Source organism: Globicephala melas, chromosome 4 (assembly GCF_963455315.2).
Source record: "Globicephala melas chromosome 4, mGloMel1.2, whole genome shotgun sequence".
NCBI lineage: Eukaryota > Metazoa > Chordata > Mammalia > Artiodactyla > Delphinidae > Globicephala > Globicephala melas.
The window spans coordinates 70,367,271-70,386,346 of NC_083317.1; the positions used below are offsets into that span (position 1 = coordinate 70,367,271).

At 36.6% G+C, this 19,076-nt stretch overlaps 1 protein-coding gene across 4 annotated transcripts in view; it reads right to left on the bottom strand.

Annotated features, from left to right (window-relative positions):
* Positions 1-6,720: 6,720 nt before the first annotated feature.
* ZNF148 (zinc finger protein 148) overlaps positions 6,721-19,076 on the bottom strand; it is a 130,460-nt gene continuing 118,104 nt past the window's right edge. For all 4 annotated transcript variants that reach the window (XM_030858954.2, XM_030858913.2, XM_030858945.3 and 1 more), the window contains 2 exons: positions 14,597-14,715; positions 6,721-14,273 (listed from right to left, as the gene is read on the bottom strand). In XM_030858954.2, coding sequence (XP_030714814.1) covers positions 12,675-14,273; positions 14,597-14,715 — 1,718 coding nt within the window. In that variant the 3' untranslated portion in view covers positions 6,721-12,674. The remainder of the gene's footprint in view (positions 14,274-14,596; positions 14,716-19,076) is intronic.

Consider the following 19,076-nt stretch of genomic DNA (forward strand, 5'->3'; position numbering starts at 1 on the left):
AGCTGCCCTTGCTGGTATCTGTCTGAATTCCTGACCACAGAACCATGAGAGATAATAAATTATTGTCGTTTTAAGCCACTAAGTTTTGGGGTAATCTGTTATTCAGCAACAGATAGCAAATACATAGTGCATCTAACCAAGGTAAAAAATATTTTGTTTCCTTTCATAGTATTTTTAGTCATTTCAGATCGTTCAAAGTTACTGTTATTGCAGTACCATTATATTAAAAAAATCATAATGTTGTTCTTAAACTCACGTCTTTTTTTCTATTCAGGAACCACTCCAGCTAGAGTTGAAGCCCACAATAGTGAGGTTGTTGCTCTGTGTGTCTTACCCTGCTCAGCTGCAGACAGAAGATCCTTCATTGCATTCCTTTCCAGTGGTTGGTGCTGGGAACTGCCTTCTGTGTGAAAACTGGAGAAGAGACCATGTCTTGAAAAATGATCTCATTTGTCAGAAAGTCTGAACCCTGGGGAGGGATCAGAGTGTGGACAAAGTCCAAGAAACAGAAATGTGAAAACAGTTTGAAAACATCAGATCAGAATGTAAATATGTATAATTACAAAAACATATTTCACCGCCTATGCCTTAGAACCAGAGTCAGAAGGGCCACAAAGAGTGGGTCAGCTAGTCTGGTGGTCTTCTCCTAGGCTGTACTTTACCATCACCTGGTGTAGTTTAAGAAAATACCCGAGTCTGGGGTGGGGCCTGGGCATCAGTATTTTCTTTACACTCCTCAGGTGATTCTAAGGTACAGCCAAGGTTGAAGACTGTGGAATTTCTAGCTCAATCTTTTTTTTTTGTTTCTTTTTTTTCCCTTTCTTTAAGATACCTGAGAGAGAGCATACATCCTGTCCACATTGGTGTCTTACTTCAGTTATAATCTTCAAGGACAAGGAAAAAGCATGAAATATATCACCCAGAGAACACAGGTAATATAAAATACATATATTTTTTTCTTTTTAGTTGGTCATTATGATGCACCTCCCTGGGGCATGCCTGACTTCTAAAAAATCACAGATATTCTGCACACACTCAGAAAAGTTTGCTGGCTCTGAGGAATCAGGATTTGAACCTAAACTAGGTTTAGTTCCAATACCAGCCTCTCTCCTGTACACAATACAACTTCTCTAAACCAGGTGAAGAGATGAGGCAGAAAAAGATTTTCCTTCTTCCTGGACTTTAAAATGAGGTGGAAGGGGGTGAATCAGGAGATACAAACCTGATGGAGGTACCAGCCCCTCACACAGCCTGAGAGCTCTCCATTCCCAGAGAGGGGTGGACAGGACCCCTGGAAGACAAGCCTTGCTCTGGCTTCCCTGATTGGGCTGAGTGGGGAGGGAGGGGCCGACAACGTCCTGCTGCCGGTGTCCCCAGCTCCTGTTGAGCAGGTTTCTCCTCCAGGATCTAAGCTATTTGTTGACTCTGGGGGTTTGCCCTCAGACAAGAGAAAGGCATTCTCCCTCTATCAGCCACCTGGCATCCGGCATGAGCCAGGACCTGGTGGGACCATAAGAAAATATGGGTTGCAGAGAGAAGCCTAGTGAACAGGGTACAGTTTATTTTATGGATGACAGTGGCAACCTTGCTGAACTGTGACAACAGTGCAATTAGCATTCAGCCTTTGTTTGAATATCATATACATAAGACCCAATCACAGACCTTCAAGAGTCTAGATGAGAAAACTTAGGTCTGAATTTGAGTCCCGGATCTTCTCTTCCACTATGTGACCTTGTCCAAGGTGTTTAATATGTTTCAGCCTCAGTGTCCTCATTTGTAACACAGAGTTAATGATAAGGCCTTTCAAGCCTACCTGGCAGAGTTGTTATGAACACCCTAGAATTTGCTGGAGATTGAAATCCAACTCAGCTATCTGTCGTGTCCAAAATCCACTTTCTTTCCTCCCATTGTGAAATTCACATGACCAGTTTCCTGGTCCCACAGCTGCTATCCACAGAGCCTCAAACTCCCTGGCAGTGCTTCTTCTACACCACCTGCAAGCTCTCTTGGCATCCTCAGGTGTAACTCATAGGGCCTGGATGCCCTCTTTTAACTATATTCTCCAGACATCTGTTGATCACCAAACTGTGCCCAGTGCTGATATACAATGGGGAGCAAGATGGCTCTGGACAGGCAGAAAATCAAGTCAAATTCCCACACTGATAAGGAGATCATTACAAACAGCCAACCATGCTAGGAAAGAACTGTACAGGGTGGTCCAAAGCTCAGGGTGGCACAAGGGGGCGGGTGGTTATGACCTGATCAGGGAGACCAGGATAAGCCTTTCTGAGAAAGTGATGCTGCAGCTGAAATTGGGGTGGGGAGGTTAATAGAGAAAACTGTGTCAGTGGCAGAAAGGGTCATAACCAAGTATGAGAGGCTGAACGCAGTTGAGTAGTGAAAGCAGAGGATGAGAGGCTCACTGCGGGTGAGGCGTGGGCTAATGGCTGCAGAAAACCATGAGGGCCAAGGTAAGAGCTTAGAATTTACCCAAGTAGCAACTGAGACACTTCTGGAGGTTTTGTGCATGGCGTTAATCTGGAGAAAGTACTGGAGGCCATCTAGACTCGTTGTGCAGAAACTTGAAGGAGCCTGGGCAAGACTTGAGGGTAGCCTGGGCTGTGGTAGTGATAAAGGGAGGGGGCGGTTCAAAAGGATTTGAGAAATATTAACAAGCTCTGCCTCCATGACTTGCCAATCTGATTGATTAGATCATAGAACATTTATTGGGCCACACCCAGCAGAGTGAGGTCATTTTCCATTAACAGGTCACACATGTGGACCTGGTTCTTTGTTCCTATGCAGCTGGGGTGAGGAAAGGGCTGGGACCCACTTGCTCATTGATGAGATCCTGGCTGTCCTGTTTCTTACTCTTCTCATGTATTGAGATGTTCTCATTTCTCTGCAGCCAGAGCGTTGTGACAAGGGGAAGGAAATGGCTCTGGAGCCTGTAGTCCTGGCCACATACTCTGGCACATTTCTACATGAGGGTATGGGAAACAGGTCTAGCACATGAGAAGATACCTTGTTTCCTACTAGCCATTGATCCTTGCAAGCATCTCCTTTGGGGATTTTGTTAGACGTTTGTGGTTGAGTGCAGAAATCCATCATTTCCAGGCTCCCTAATCATAGCATCATCTTAATGGCATCAGATCTCCACCACCATTTCTAATATCGTCACTGCTAATGCCTCTTTTACCCCATAACATTGTTCATTCATTCACTCATATCTGCTTATGTGTGAGGCATGGTTCTATATTGGGAACAAAATGTCCTCAAGGAGCCTACAAACTAATCCAGGAGTCCCAGAGTCTTTTCCTGATAAACAGTTTTGAATTCTCCCGAAATATTAATACTAAAAAACATTTATGATAAATAAATCTAACTTGTATGAAAGGCCAGGCACCACATACCATCAGTCAGTTGTTTCCGGTTGATGTATACCTGTTACGGCACATGCCATACAGCCATTCAGGAGGAAGAAAACAAAGGAGATAGCAGAGAATAAACAGAAATGGTGAAAGAAAAATAAATGTAAGATGAAAAGGTGAGTGAGCAGGCCCATCGCATTCACACAGACACGCGACCCTCCCTCCCGCCGGGTGAGGCTGGCTGCAGTGCTCCAGTCTTATTGTCCATGACTCTGCTTTGGCCTCATGGGCAGCCAGGTCCCTGCTCACGATTAACCAATAGCTTGGGATTCAAAAGTTCAATATATTCTTGCTTTTGGAAGATGACTTTTTCTTCCTCTGCAAGTCTACTGATTTTCTCATTCACAGCAACATAGGCCGTTCTCCATCCCTCCCAGGGTCTCAGATAATGGAATCATAAATTTACAAAATTTGTCATTTCCACCTAACTAGTTATTCTTTGCTGGTCAATTAAATCCAGACAGACAGATCCTATCATATCTTCTTTAATCTTTTGAAAGATATTGTCAGCAAGTCAGGAATTTACTCATGTGCTGCTTTACATGAAATGAAGCTTCCAAAATTTGTCCAATTCTGCTCTATTTTGCCTTTGTGCTACTCCTAAAATCTAAACTAGGGAATATTTGTTTGTGCTTTTGTAAGTTTACAAATTATCTCAAATGATGTGATAGTCACAGCAACTCTCATAGGGATTTTTATTATGCCAATCTTACAGATGAAAAAAAAACACTGAGACTCAGGAAAGATAAGTGACTTGTACAATGTTACACAGATAGGTCAAGGTAGAGCCAGAACTTGAAGGTCTAAGTTCCTTGCTTATTTCACTGCTCCTTATCTGCCCATGCGGAATATTACCAAACTAGACGCCTGCTGTCTCACAGTCATCCTCAGCAAAATCACACACAGCTTATTTAAAGCCGTCCCACGCAGCACTGGTTATGCTGCCTTCGGGTGCCATCACCTGCTCCCAAATCCGGAGGGCCAACTCCACAAACTGTGCTGGAGCCCCAAGTTGTTCTGAACTCATTTACTCGGTTGTGCCCTCTTCCTAACATTTAATTTTGTGCTCTAGGAATCAGTCTTAACCCTCATGTTGCCACTGACAAAAGTTACATGATAGTGCTCGAGGTCCCACAAAGAAACAAAGGAAAACTACCATATTGGAGGTTTAAAGATAAATTTTACAGTGGCCTAAACACCTTGAAGGAAATGGCTAAGGAAAAGAGAATACCGGATAATTAGAAGCTAGTGGAAGTTATCTGACACGAAGAGTATCGTAATCATATCTGGGAGTACTGACTAGTAGTGTATGATTTCAATCTATTTAAAATAATATTAATACAGTTTCATGAAGTCTGTGCTAGAAATGACTAAAAGCATTGGTTCTACTTCTAGGAAAGAATCCTCCAGCATCCATTTCCAAACCCCAACGAGGGGTAAGTGATTCTCATGCATCTTTACCCTCAGGTTTGTGAATCCCTAGAGTATTAATCTTCCATTTCTGTAATAGGTCAGTTCCTTCTGAACAAAGCCTACTATCTCATTTCCACAGACCAGGTTTGAATCCTATTCATAAGCTTGATATTTTAATTGGGGATAATTTTTAATGATATTCTCTATTTCCACTGTATTTGTATACATTTTCTATCTTCTGGAACCAATTTATTAAAATTGTCTAGAAAACTATTCTAGTTAAAATAAGAAACACTACTACTTACCCATTTGTTGAGGAATGACATATAAATTACTCAGCACAACGCCCAACACATCTTAACGCTGAATATTTGCTTTAATAACCTAAAGTACAGTCCTGCATCCTGCAATTGATACCATCCTGCAACCGATACCTTTCAGATGCTCAAATAAAGACACTAGTAGCCTCAACCACCTATTATTTGCATCTAGCACAAAGCCTGTTACTAAGTAGGTGATCCACGCTGAATACCATGCCCCCACAAGTAAGGATTCAAATCAATAGAAAACACAATTACTATCACAGATAATACATTCTTTGGGCCCCTTCACCACCTTGACACAGGCATCATAGTTTCAGAATCTTATTAACAATGGGATAAGCTAGGAAAGATTAAGAAAGTTACAACTTTAAGAATTCATCTGTATAAATTGATAAATACGCAAAGGCTCAAATGTTCTCTACTTCACAATTCAAGTCCATTTCTAAACTTGAGTTTTCCCAGTAGTTTGAAAAATCACTTTGAAAATGTCACTCGCATTTACAGTATCACATCCCAGCTCTTACTCGTATGCGTATACAACTGCATGAGTGCGTTCGTAAAATGTTTTCACTATAAATGTCCTTTTAAGGACATCTGAAAATGATAAAAGAACTAAAATCATGAGACTCAAAATTTACCTTTAGTTCACTTAAAACTCTTCTGCTCCATTGATTCTTTATCCATCAAATGAATATAATTTACTCCAATACCATCATCAGTTTCATCAAAGTGGAGGGAAAAATTGGCAGCACTCCGAAAAAAATTTTTTAATTCCGTCCAAACATATAATCATTAAAATCTTCATACTCCCTTTGTGCATGATAAATTGTCAAGTAAGACTCAATAACGTAACATTAATTCAAATGACTTCAATTTTTTCTGTAATCTTCAGAAGGTGGGAGAACCATCATGTAGAGTATCTCACCACCCCTCTCCCTACCATTCCTAATCATTCAAGAAAAAGTGTGATCTAGGAAATGGGTTAGTAGACTATAGGTGGTATTATTATGTATAATTGGTTAAAGCACCATGCTAATAAAGTCAGGGTCCTAGGATTAATCTCTGCAAAAGCCAGTAAGTTTCTATTTGTCCCAAGGACCCAAACTGCACTCCTAGCTGCAGACAGCTTTCTTACAATGTGTCCCACTGGTCACAAAATAGGGAGGGGGGACTGGCAAGGAGGTAAATGGATGAAAACAAATCTTCATTAACGGGGAAAAAAAAAAAAAATCCCCATGTATGATTATAATTGAATCTTATCTACAAAGAAAAAAAATCATATATGTTCTTATGCCCTTATTCTTGGCTCTATGTTAAGTTTATCTCAAGTCTAAAATACTGGGTGACTAACACTTGACTCCTTAGAACTGCCTAATAAATAATGTTCTACACAAAGCTACAGTAAAGGCCCTGCTGTTACCCAATTTGTGTAACAAACTGTTCATTCCATATAGACATCCTTTTTCTCTTTTTAATATTGATCTTTCCACAGTTTTAAAATATTTTCCATTAGTTATTTGGTTCAGAATATTGTGAAAAATTCAGCTAGGAAATTATTCATAAAACTGTATTCTGATTTTATTTTTCAAACAGCCAGTGTCCACATTTAAAATGCAGAATTTGCAAATATAAATTATCTAATAATTCAATTAAAAATAAAACAAAAACAACTTCCTTTAGTATCATAATACATAAAATGGTATTATAAACTCCAAATGGCAAGGTTAACTACATGACAATGCCAGAAGCTGTGAAACTCATTAAACCTCTAAATGAATAGGTCAGTTTAAAGAACATTTCTGTGTTCCATGATTATGCATGAAACAAACTTTCATTGTATTATAAAGGCTCAGCAATTCATTCAGCATAACATGGGGTCAAGCAAAATTTTATTTTTACAATGACAATAAAAAATGCATTTAAACAACAACAAAAAATCCTCCCAATTGTTTAAAAACAATTCTGTTTGGAGGGTAAAATGTATTTTAAAATATACTGACTGAATTTCAATTGCCAGGCTGCTACCAATGTGAAAGTTTGTATTTAAAAATATCACAAATATCTTTTCATTTGACAGTGAAAATTTCAATGTGATAAGTTTCATTGCAAAGCAATTTTCACCTGAGTACTTTGAAATTTAGTGCTCATATATTTGAAGGGGAGGTGGGGAAGGAAAAGACCCACTTGTGTCAGATACTGAGTTTGTAGTTCTTTCACACTGATTTCCCAGAGGGCTGAAGAAACATCGGCTATGACCTTTCAGGACATACATGATGCTCCCCTTTTTCCTATAAATTTGTTCTGGCATTTTATAAATTCCCAGTATCCATATTTCCACTTAGTTACCCACTCAAGCATAGCAACCCAATTCATTCAATTCTATACAACAGTGTCTATATTATGTACATGTTTAATTATCAATAGGAAATAGAAAATAAAATTTACAGTGATTGAGAAAGGGTCAGAAAATGGGATAGGAAAAGTAATACTGTATATTCAGAATATCCTATTATCCTACCAGTTTCAATGACAAGGTTTTTCCTTTATTAGTTGAAATACAAAGAAGGCATAGGGGATCCCAGGAAAATAACACTATGTATCAGAAAATTCAACGTGCTCCACCATCAGGATTTCCATTACACATTTAATTTCTTCTGTACAATTTTTAGAAACTTGTTTTTCTTTTCAAAATCATCAGATTTCCAGGTTAAATTCAGCACTACACAGTATGCCCTTGAAGTAAGATGAGGTTACCTGCTTTATTTGGATAACAAGTTCCCTTCCAGACAGCATTAAAATAAAGACAAGTAAGACTACACAGATAAAATCCAGTATAATTCAAATCCAACAATGAAAAATTTCCCCCATATTGTTGCAAAATTCTTTCTACTGAAATGCTCTGCTACAATAATAAAAAGCATACATTACATATAAAAGATACCAGTGTACTAAAAAGTGACAGAAGTGGACTAGCAAATCCTTCAAAGCACATTATATAAATGACTAGCATTTAAAAACATTTTTCCTATAAAATGTAGGTCATATACATTTATAAATTGGCGGTTTTATTTCTAAAGCAGTGATGTGTGTGTTCAAATAGTTAGCTGTTCTGTACAGTATAATATCTACTCAAATCAAACTACAATAGGTTTGTCTTTCTTTGTATTGAAGTTGAATAAATTCATCTGATCAGCTGAGAAATCAAGGTTGAAAAATAAGTATCTAAAAATCAAAGTAGAAAGTTTAGAATTATTGAAATGTAGCTATGAAATATGAAGAGAACTATTTCACAATGGAGCTGAAGTCACCTCAAAACTTATGGGCTTGAATCTAAAACAGAAACAAATATTAAAATCCAAAGCAAACCACAAAGTTAGGTAGCAGTACAGAAGCAGGCAAAAAAACACACCCCCTTCCTTCAGTGTGATGGGCACTAAGTTTTGCAGTCTTCCTCCATCTTGCAGAAGGGTGGTAAGGCCATTCAATGCTTAGTGAAAGTGAGTACAGATGAAGGCAGATTTAGCCTGTCTCCCCTGCAACTTCAATTATGCTGTGTAAACAGTGTTACGTTCCAATAGGAGGAACAATGGAATTTGCTTATAAAAACTGATTAAAGATAATCATTATTAAATGAAATAAAGATAATTAATAACTCTGAAATGTTTTTAGAACTTTCCTGATGCTACTTGTAAAGTTAGCACTGCTATGTATTATTGCTTACATACAGTACAACATCATATGCCTTCTAACATAAAGCAGTACTGTGATTTGTTTGTACATATTTACAGATTCTTAAAAACAAGCTGTAAAAACATTACATACTTTCAGACAATACAAATTAGCACATTGGTACTCACTTCAAAACAAATGGAATGCATAACATTAATAAACATCATAAAGGAAGACTCACATAAAAGTCCTTGATTGTCAAGACACGTTTATATATAAACTCTAACTGTGCAGAATTAAAGATTCAATCATAGGTACATCCTTATTTGATGAACCATATTTACAGCATGGTATTGCATAAAAAAATAAAATAATGTTTACAGGGTTTTACTTTTTTATCCATTGGATTAAAGAAAGCAACAAACACAACAAGAAATGTTTGTCTGCTTTAGTTTCCTACCAAAGTTTAAGTGAAAAAGGAAACATACGTTTTTTTATTTGCAGAATATAGCAAAAACAACTGGAAAATTATTTCCCTGAAATAAAGCAATTTGAAACGGAAAATGTTTAAATTAAATTGCAGAGTCAAAAAGTTTCTCGTTGATTATAATAGTGCTTCTTCAAGTAAATATACTGTGAAAAAACGAGTTCTAGTTTAAAATGTTCTAAGTCTAAGAAATGTAGTTTTACAGTAATGCCTACTTTTAAGTTTCCCGGCTTTTTTTTTTTTTTTTAACAGCCCTTTAAAAACCCAAATTAATAAAATGAAAGAAGTGGCAAAAGATCTAACCTAGCTGGCACTTTGCAAGTTTCTCTGGCCTGTGGAAATGAAAGCCTACCCTGAGCACAAGGCCTCTTTTGCCTCTCAAAACGAGAAAAATTACCCAACCATGGACAGTCCTCACTCAGCCAGAGCTAAAAGGATGGATTTCTATGGTATCAACTAGAAAATCTGCAAGTAGATCCCAAAAGTTTAAGAGCCACTTCAAATATTCTGAACCAAATGAAATATGTGTGCAATAAATTTAAAAAAAAAACACGCTTTTAGAAGATGTTCAAGAGATATTACTTCAACTAATGTGATCTGTTTCCAATCTTCAAACATGAGAACAGGTCCTAAGAAAGCACACCTCACTCACACTTCGCCAAGTTTAAGGGTGTAAGAGTATGTTTTCATAGAACAATTTGCTCACCAAGAGAAATGAAATAAAAATTGCGAAAGGATATCCTCAATATTCTGATTTAAAGCAGCACAAAAGGCTACTTGCTTTCTCTATTAATGCCCAGATAGAAATTAAGTAACTTTCTGAACCAAAGTGGGGAAACCCAAACTGCTGAGATGTTTATCATATGATGATAATACAAGGTAACTCTGGTAGGCATGTAGAATTTCACAGTAAGAGAGCGATGACTATACTTAAAAAGTGGTAAGTCAGTAAATTATGCCAAAGTATCATTTATCTCAAAATATGCTTATAATGTGGTAGAAAAGTCTGCCATTATGTAGATGTAAAGAAATGTGGTGAACACAGGAATGCAACACCTGAACTGCTTGCATGACTGCCACTTTCAAAGGCCTTCCCTCCTTGACTTACTGCTCAGCAGTAGAGCCACATTCTAAAAACTGTGCTGGTGATGTTAACACAAACAAAAAACCTTATTCTGTACCAAGTTCTCAACAGAACAGAAATTCTAACCAGGCTCAAAACAAAAACAAAAAACCAAAATAAATGCCTACCATCATCCAATAGTAGTATGAGAAAAACAAAAATGCCTGTACCTAGGGAGAGCACAGTTCCATTGTTAACATCTCGCCTGAATGAAGCCTTCTTGAGGTTGTAATGTGCAACGCAAGACACACCATTCTTAAGAGTCAGTAATGGCAGAACTTCAATATCTACTTCAAAGAAGTCTAAAATTCTTGAAAAATTTGGCAGCAAAGAAAGCTGTCAAATGGGAAAACATTTCAAGCAAAGTTTAACAACCAAAGTGTAGAGGAAACCCATATTAAACATAATTTATATTCCTTATCATAAAAACACCATATATTCAAAATAAATGCAAAAGATGTTAAGGGTAGATATTTCTTTGTTCCCTTTCTTTATGAGAACAGTCTTGGGATAACATTAAATAAAAGAAAAAAATAATTTAAATGTATAACATTCTATACTGAAACAAAGACTGCAGATCTATAAGGCCAATACAAAAGTTAAAATGGAAATTAACATAAAGTTGCATCTTCCAAGGGTTTTAATTTTAGATTATCACTGGTGCTATATCAGTACGTGTGCATTGTGACAAAGATGGTGGAAATTTAAAATAAAAAACCAAAAAGTTGGAAGAAATTAAACAGGATAATAAAATGTTACTTTCCAAAAATTAAAACTGTCCAATGTGTAACTCAAACCATCATTCTTTAGAAAAGTATATATATAATATGTATATATATAAAAGCACTATTTATTGTACCATGCTGTATTATTTTAAGACAAAGAATTAAAAAAAAAAAACATTCGTGGTATAAGGATAAAGTCTGTAGTTTATTTAGATTTTGAAATGCAACAAAAAGTTTCCGATCACTCATCTAGCTGAAAAAGAAACTGTAGTTACTAGAATTAGTAAACACTCTTGGTTTGTAAAATTGTAATGAGCAGTGTTCATTAAAAAGTAACTCAAGATAAAATAAGCAATTAAAATGCCCATTTCTTTAGTTTCTCTGGATACTGTTTAATTATCCAATCTATCAAGATTCTAGAAAGAGAAGGATTAAACCAGGTTTTACAGTTCCAAAGATATCCAATTTCCTTTTATTGCCAAAAATTAAAATTTTCAATTATGAGATGATTATGACACAACCATATCAAACCTAAAAATCTAAATTTTTTTTTTTACTTTGAGAAATCAAAAATACCAAATAGATTCTAAGTGCTCTATGTTAACTGAAGTGTATATGTAAAGTAAAATACAATTAAGCTTTAAAATGTGGAATATACATTTTGTATAAGCATTATGTTCTTGGGAATGTAATCTACAGAATATCTTTTTACTAAAACTTCAAAACCTTGATACTTGCACATGAAAAATCATAAAAAATATCTAGGTACAACTGTACAAAGAAACTGACACCAATATGCATACTTCCATACAGAAGTGAATGCTTCAACAGTTATGTATTTTGGTAAAAGTTTTGAAAGTATGCATATTTTTAAAGTAATTAGGCTTTTAAATAGTGGAGTCTTAGACTATCAGATTTTTATTACTTTTTTCTCAAAAAAAAAAACATGTCAATATAATGCAAAATGAAAATCAAGGGTATATGGCATATCATTCTTTTTAAAAGGTGGTTTCCTTTTTTCCCCCTATAGGACACACTAATTTATTTAAGCCATAATCTCTTGACATTTAAACTTTTAAGTTCACTCTGTCTATACTCAGATTCCCTGCTGAAGTGCCATGACTATGCTGAAAAACTCAGAAACAGTATGAGTAAATTTCACACAATTACTAATCTCCTAAAAATGTACAATATTATCAGTTAGGAAACAATTGTGCGAAAGTCTTTTTTTTTTTTCCTTTTAAACTTGGTGTAGGTGGAATAGCAAGTTTCTGATCTAAAACAAGTAATGCATTGCTTCTATAAAGGTGACAACATGTAAGGCAGTTCAAAGAATGCTGACTAACCAAACAAAATGCAGTTATTGGATTATCTTGCTATTCATATCAGCTTAACTTGTTTTAACGCATTGCTCTTAAATCTGTACAGCACTCCATTTTACACAGAGTAACCCCACTCTTGATTAATCTGTTCTAAAGTGCCAGTATTATTTACACATTTTTTTTAGCCAAAAGTCTGGCCAGTTGTGGCATCAGGTGAGGATGTCATCCCAGCTCTATTATCATTTACATTCACCAAGGGAAATTCTGGAAATTCAGCACTTGTCCCTGGTCCCCGAAGGTTCACCTGTCCATTGGCAGTGCTAAACTGAGTAGCTATTCCAGCTCTGGATCCATGATATGGAGCACGGAAGGGTTGTTCAAAAGAGCTCATTTGGTAAGCTTGGTGGACAGGCTGAGCCTCAGCTTTCTTCTGAGAAGTCACTTGATCCAAAAAGTCCTGTGTTGATGTGGCAGAAGCATGGTTGGTCTCATCACCTGAAAAGGGAAATGAGTGCTGTGAATCACCAACTATTAGTCCAAAGTGGGACTTATCTGGAGTTGTTCTTAGTGGAGAATTCATTCCTGATCGAAAGCTATTGATGGGCATGGCTGCATAGACTTGCTTGTCTATGGAAGAGAACGCTGGCTGATTTGGAAGGGTCTGGTTATCGGTCACAAAGTTAAGGCTTGGGCTATTCAAATAGGCATCATTTTGGCTAGTTCTGTCCAAAGCCTGCTGCAGAAACTTTGAGTATTCCTGCAGCATGTTGGCTTTATCTGACGAGGATGCTTGGGAGCTTGATCCAACATTCTCCGACTGAGTAACCTCAGGTACTTCGGAAGAATTTATTGATATGCTAGAAGTCACCTCAGTGTCCGCAACACTGAATGATATCTCATGTTGTCCATTAGCTTTATGAGAATAATGATCCAACAGAGTCTGCAGTACCTCATCTGGAATAACATTTTTGTCATGATTACTTTTTATCTCCACATTCAGTGCCTGTGAATCTAATATGGATGCTGTGGTACTCTCATCAATGACACTCGCCACAGCTGCCTGTGTTACAGAAGGCTGAGAAGCTATGGTACCCACATTCAGCGCATACTCCCTACTATTGTTACTTGCTGCCTGAAGATATCGCTTCTTCTTCAAAAACTGCATGGCATCATCGTAATTAGTGCTACTGTGCACAGGTTTACTAGGCCCCTCTTGCAAATTGTCAACCTGGTCAATGTCAGCATTGCCTTCTGAGTCCAGTAAAGCTTGTTTGTCCACAAGTTCAAAAGCATACTTTGAAACTTTGCTCTCTTCATATGTGGATAAAGGCGAAATTGTTTGATTTTGCTCCAATGGCTGTTTCAGACTTCTCTTACTATTAATTTTTTTGAGAACCAACTTAGGTGGATGTATTTCTCCTGATGCATCTTCTAAATGCGATCCCCCAACTGAAGAATGTGGCATCTCAACAGCATACTCTGCCACCATATACTCATCTTTTACTTTAGTACTTGAAGAGTAAAGAGGCAAGTAATCATTTTTGTCTTTCTTCAGGTCAGATTTGTCCAAAGAACTCTCTTTGTCCATCCCAGATGATTTTTTCTCAGTTTTCTGCCTCTTCTTTTTTGGCAGTGAGTTATCTTTTGGTGATGTAGAGAAGCCAGAATCTTCCTCAGATGTCAGAAGGCCACCTTTGATGGCACATCTGTTTAGTTTCTTGTCATGATTTTCATGGCACATACGTTTATGTTTCAGTACACGATCTGTTCTGGAAAAATACTGTCGAATTCAAAGTTCGGAAGTGAGTTTTTTGTTTTAGTTTGTATTTTGGTCAACCAAGAAAAGAAAAGAAAAAACGGAATTAATATAAAGATAGATATAAGCATAATAATATGAGCAACTCCAAACTAATTTGCTGAGCCAACTGTTTATTACAAATTGAATCAACAGCAGTTAGGAAGTTCTTCAAATAGTTTTAGTAGTAACATTTTCTAATTTCACTTATTAGAATTGTTTTATAATTTAATTTCAGATAGAAGAGTTTCAATGTCACTCATACCACAATAAAATGATTTTTAAAAAATATTCAAACCACATCTTACCTGTAAACAGTATTCACACTGGTAGGGTTTTTCTCCACTATGAGTTCTCTTATGCCTTTCCATATGATATTTTTGAATGAATCTCATACCACATTCATCACAGCGAAATGGTTTTTCACCTAGCACATGATACAGAAAGTTTAAAACAAAACAAATACTGTAAAATAATGAATTACTTCACCACAAGAACCTCTAAATAAATGGCTTTTGAACGTTGCCATACTTTGTTCTTTTTAAATGACCAAAGTCTCCCTTATACTAAACATATCTTCCAGTTTAATTTGTCAAGAATACCTTGCTTTGTAAAAATGGAAGAGATTGGTACACGCCATTGGAAAGAAAAGGTTGAAAGCAGGCATACTCAATTTCCCTTTTACTGTATGTGTACATAATATACTCCTTCCATAGGGACCGGTATTATTACCAGGACCTTAACAGTAATATGAACAGGGTTTCAGTAGAGTGGCTGATGTTTCTAATCCTTTTTTCAATCATACAAAAAGTATTTCAGAAAAATTTTTGAAAAAACAAAATGTTACCCATACATAGTCCAACACAATTCTTGGGTATACCTTTTTAATTCTTCATGTCTTTTCAAAGATATTTGTGGTTAAATGAAATCTGAATCCTAGGAAAATATTTTTAAAATCTAATTTATTAAAACATAAGAAGAGGGCTTCCCTGGTGGCACAGTGGTTGAGAGTCCGCCTGCCGATGCAGGGGACACGGGTTTGTGCCCCGGTCTGGGAAGATCCCGCATGCCGCAGAGCGGCTGGGCCCGTGAGCCATGGCCGCTGAGCCTGCGCGTCTGGAGCCTGTGCTCCGCAACGGGAGAGGCCACAGCAGTGAGAGGCCCGAGTACCGAAAAAACAAACAAACAAAAAACATAAGAAGAGCTTAAATTAGAGACTAAGTTTTAAAAGTAATGTTTGTTTATACCGATTCTCTTTTCCTCGACTCAAACCAGCATTTCTCATGTCCTTTCGGGAGCGAATTAAATTGAGGGCTGTTAACTGGGCACATGACCCCCACACCACCCCCAGTTTTTTTTTTTAATCACATAAGGACTTCTCAGCTTTAATGAACAACAACTAAGAAGATCTAAAATAGCTTTTAATGATAAAGCCACAGCCTAAGTAAATAGAAGGGTGTGACAAGAAGTTATCTTAAATAATGCTTGTTTGGGAAACCACTGTTTCTACCTTTCATACAGTCAGCAAAACTTTACTAATACTTCTCCTCTACCCATAAAAATATAAGACATGTTACTTGTCCTCAAAGAGTTTATGACATAATTGGGAAAACAAGAAAGAAACAACAGAACTATATCCAGCTCTGGTTTACCTTTATAACTTTATAACCCACTAGTTATCTTAACATTTTTCTCCAGCCAAATCGAAGAACCTACCATCTCATGCTTTCCTACTTCTGCCTTGATTCACGCAGCTCCCTCAGTCCACCTCTGTGTGTTCAGGTACTACACTCCCCTCAAGGCCCAGCCCATCTCCTCTGGGATACTTTGCCCTATTCCCCTAGAGGAAAGGCATCTTTATCTTCTTTAACTTTCCAGAGAACTTCAGCTGTACCTCTCCAATGGCACTCATTACTTTCATTCCAATAATTATTTTGTACGAATCTATTCTTTTAACTAAATTACATTCCTTTAGGTCAGAATCTGGGCCTAAATTATCTTTATGTAGCTCAAAACACTTCGGGCAACTTTTAAGGGCCACATGAATGGCATAAAGGATTATTACAGTGGATTATAATTGGAAAAAATGTTATTATGAGCTGGTATGATCTGGGAAAGCTTCTTGTGTTAGAACCTAAGCTGAGTAGCCCTTTAAGGGATTGTATGTATGAGATTAAAGCCAAGGAAAGAAAATTTAGTGAGGAATAACAGAGCAACTAAGGGTTGAGATACTATAAAATATAGTGGAGAACTGGTACCTAAAAAGACAATTTAATTTGGCAACAAATAAATTATTTGAAACTTTCAAGAACTGCAACTTCTGTAATTGCTATGGAGTTATCAAATTTTAGGGCTGAAGGGACTTTGAAATGGCTTCAAACTATGCTCTTGGGGGCTCCACAGAGGCCTGCAAAGGATCATCCTGGTGTGGCAAATGGCTCTAAGGTTGCCACCCAAAATTCAGGAGAGAACAGCTCCACTTCTGTACACAGGGAGTCTGAGTAAGGACTCCAGAGTTCAAAGGCTAGAATGGAGACCTAATACAACTAATCTCGACCAATTTACTTATTTTTACAAAAAAGAAAGTCCAGAAAAATTAAGATACTTGTCCAAGGGGTTAGTAAGTGGATAACTAATGAAGCAACAAAAGCTGGAAGAGAAGACCACTTATTTAGGAAGTTTGAAAGTGAAAGAAATGAGAAAAAGGAGGTGAGAAGTAATAGGAGGCAATCCATTCGAGATTAAGGATTGGTAAGGGTGGGAAACTGAACTAAAATGGAGTATTATGGTGAATAATCGAAATAACAAGATCCCAGAAGAACTAGGATGAAAAGGGAAGGAGAGTACAAGTATTATTTTAAAAAGAAGTTTAAGAATAGGTGCATATTTTGAAATAAAGACTGTATATGATAGAGCTCATTAAGATCAGAATTTAAAGTCATTCTTCAAAAGTGAGAGAGGATAAAAGAGAAAATTAGTGAACTTATTAGAATTCAATTAATTCTACATGATATTCATGAACTGGAAGACTTTAATGTTAAAAATGATAATACACCCCACATTGGTCAAAGCAGAAGCTGACAACCTGATCCTAAAATTCATATGGAAATGCAAGGGATCCATAACAGCTAAAGCAATCTTGAAAAAGAAGTACTACCTAGGCAGACTCAGACTTCCCAACTTCAAAACTTACAATCAAGCTACAGTAGTAAGATGGTGTGGTAATGGCATAAGGATAGACATACATATCGAGGAATAGAATTGAGAGTCTAGAAATAAACCTTTACATTTATAGTCGACTGACTTCAGTGGGGAAAAAACAGTCTTTTCAACAATGACACTGGGACAATTTGATACCCATATGCAAAAGAATGGGGTTGGACCCCAACCTCACACTGTATACAAAAATTAACTCAAAATGGATCATAGGCCTAAATGTGGGAACTAAAACTGTAAAACTCTTGGAAGAAAATATAGGAATAAATCTTGACTTTGGGTTAGGCAATGATTTCTTAGATACAACACCAAAAGCACAAGCAAACAAACAAAAAATAAATAAAATATACCTCATCAAAATTAAAAACTTTTGTGCTTCAAAGGACACTATCAAGAAAGTAAAAAGACAAATGCTGTAGTAGCTGCTGTGGGAAACAGTTTGGCAATTCCTCAAAATGTTAAACTTAGAATTACCATACAAGCCAACTGTCCTACTCCTAGGTATATACCCTAAAGAACTGCAAACAGGGATTCACTCAGAGATTTGTATACCAATGCTCACAGCAGCATTATTCACAACAACCAAAATATGGAAGCAACCCAAGTGTTGAATGGATAAACAAAATGTGATATATACAGACAATGGAATATTTTTCAGCCATAAAAAGGAATGAAATTCTGATATATGATACAACATGGATGAACCTTGAATAAATTATGCTAAGTGAAAGAAACCAGGCACAAAAAGGACAAATACTTCGTGATTCCATTTATATGAAATACCTAGAGTAGGCGAATTCACAGGGATAGAAAGTAGAATAAAGGTTACCAGGGACTGGCAGAGGAAGGAAAAGGGAGTTACTGCTTAATGGTTACAGGTTTTTGTTTGTGTATAATTTTGTTACACAATGTTATAAAGGTACTTCACTACACTACATTGTATGCTTGAAAATGATTAAATGATAAACTTCAAGTTATGGGTTTTTTTTTAAAAAGGTGAAAAGACAATCCATGGAATGGGAAAAAATATTTGCAAATCATATGTCTGATAAGGGATGTATATATCCAGTATGCTAAAAAAACCTCTTACAACTCAACAATAAAAAGACAAATAAACTAATTTAATAACAGGTAATGGATCTGAATGAACATTTCTCCAAAGAATATATACAAATAGCCAATAAGTACATGAAAAGATGCTGAACATCACTACTCATTAGGGAAATGCAAATCAGTATCACGAGAAACCACTTCACACCCAATAGGACAGTTAAAACAGAAAGGACAGTAAGAAGGGGTTAGCATGGATGCAGAGAAACTGGAACCCTCACACTTGGGTGGTAGGATTATAAAGTGGTACAGCTGCTTTGGAAAACAATTTTGCAGATCCTTAAAATGTTAAACATAAGAGTTACCATATGACTCGGCAATTCCACTCCAAAGCATATACCCAAGAGTACTGAAAACGTTATTTCCACACAAAAACAAATATTCCTAACAGCATTATTCATATAAGCCAAAAAGTAAAAACAACTCAAATGTCCCTGAACTAATGAATGAATAAACAAAATA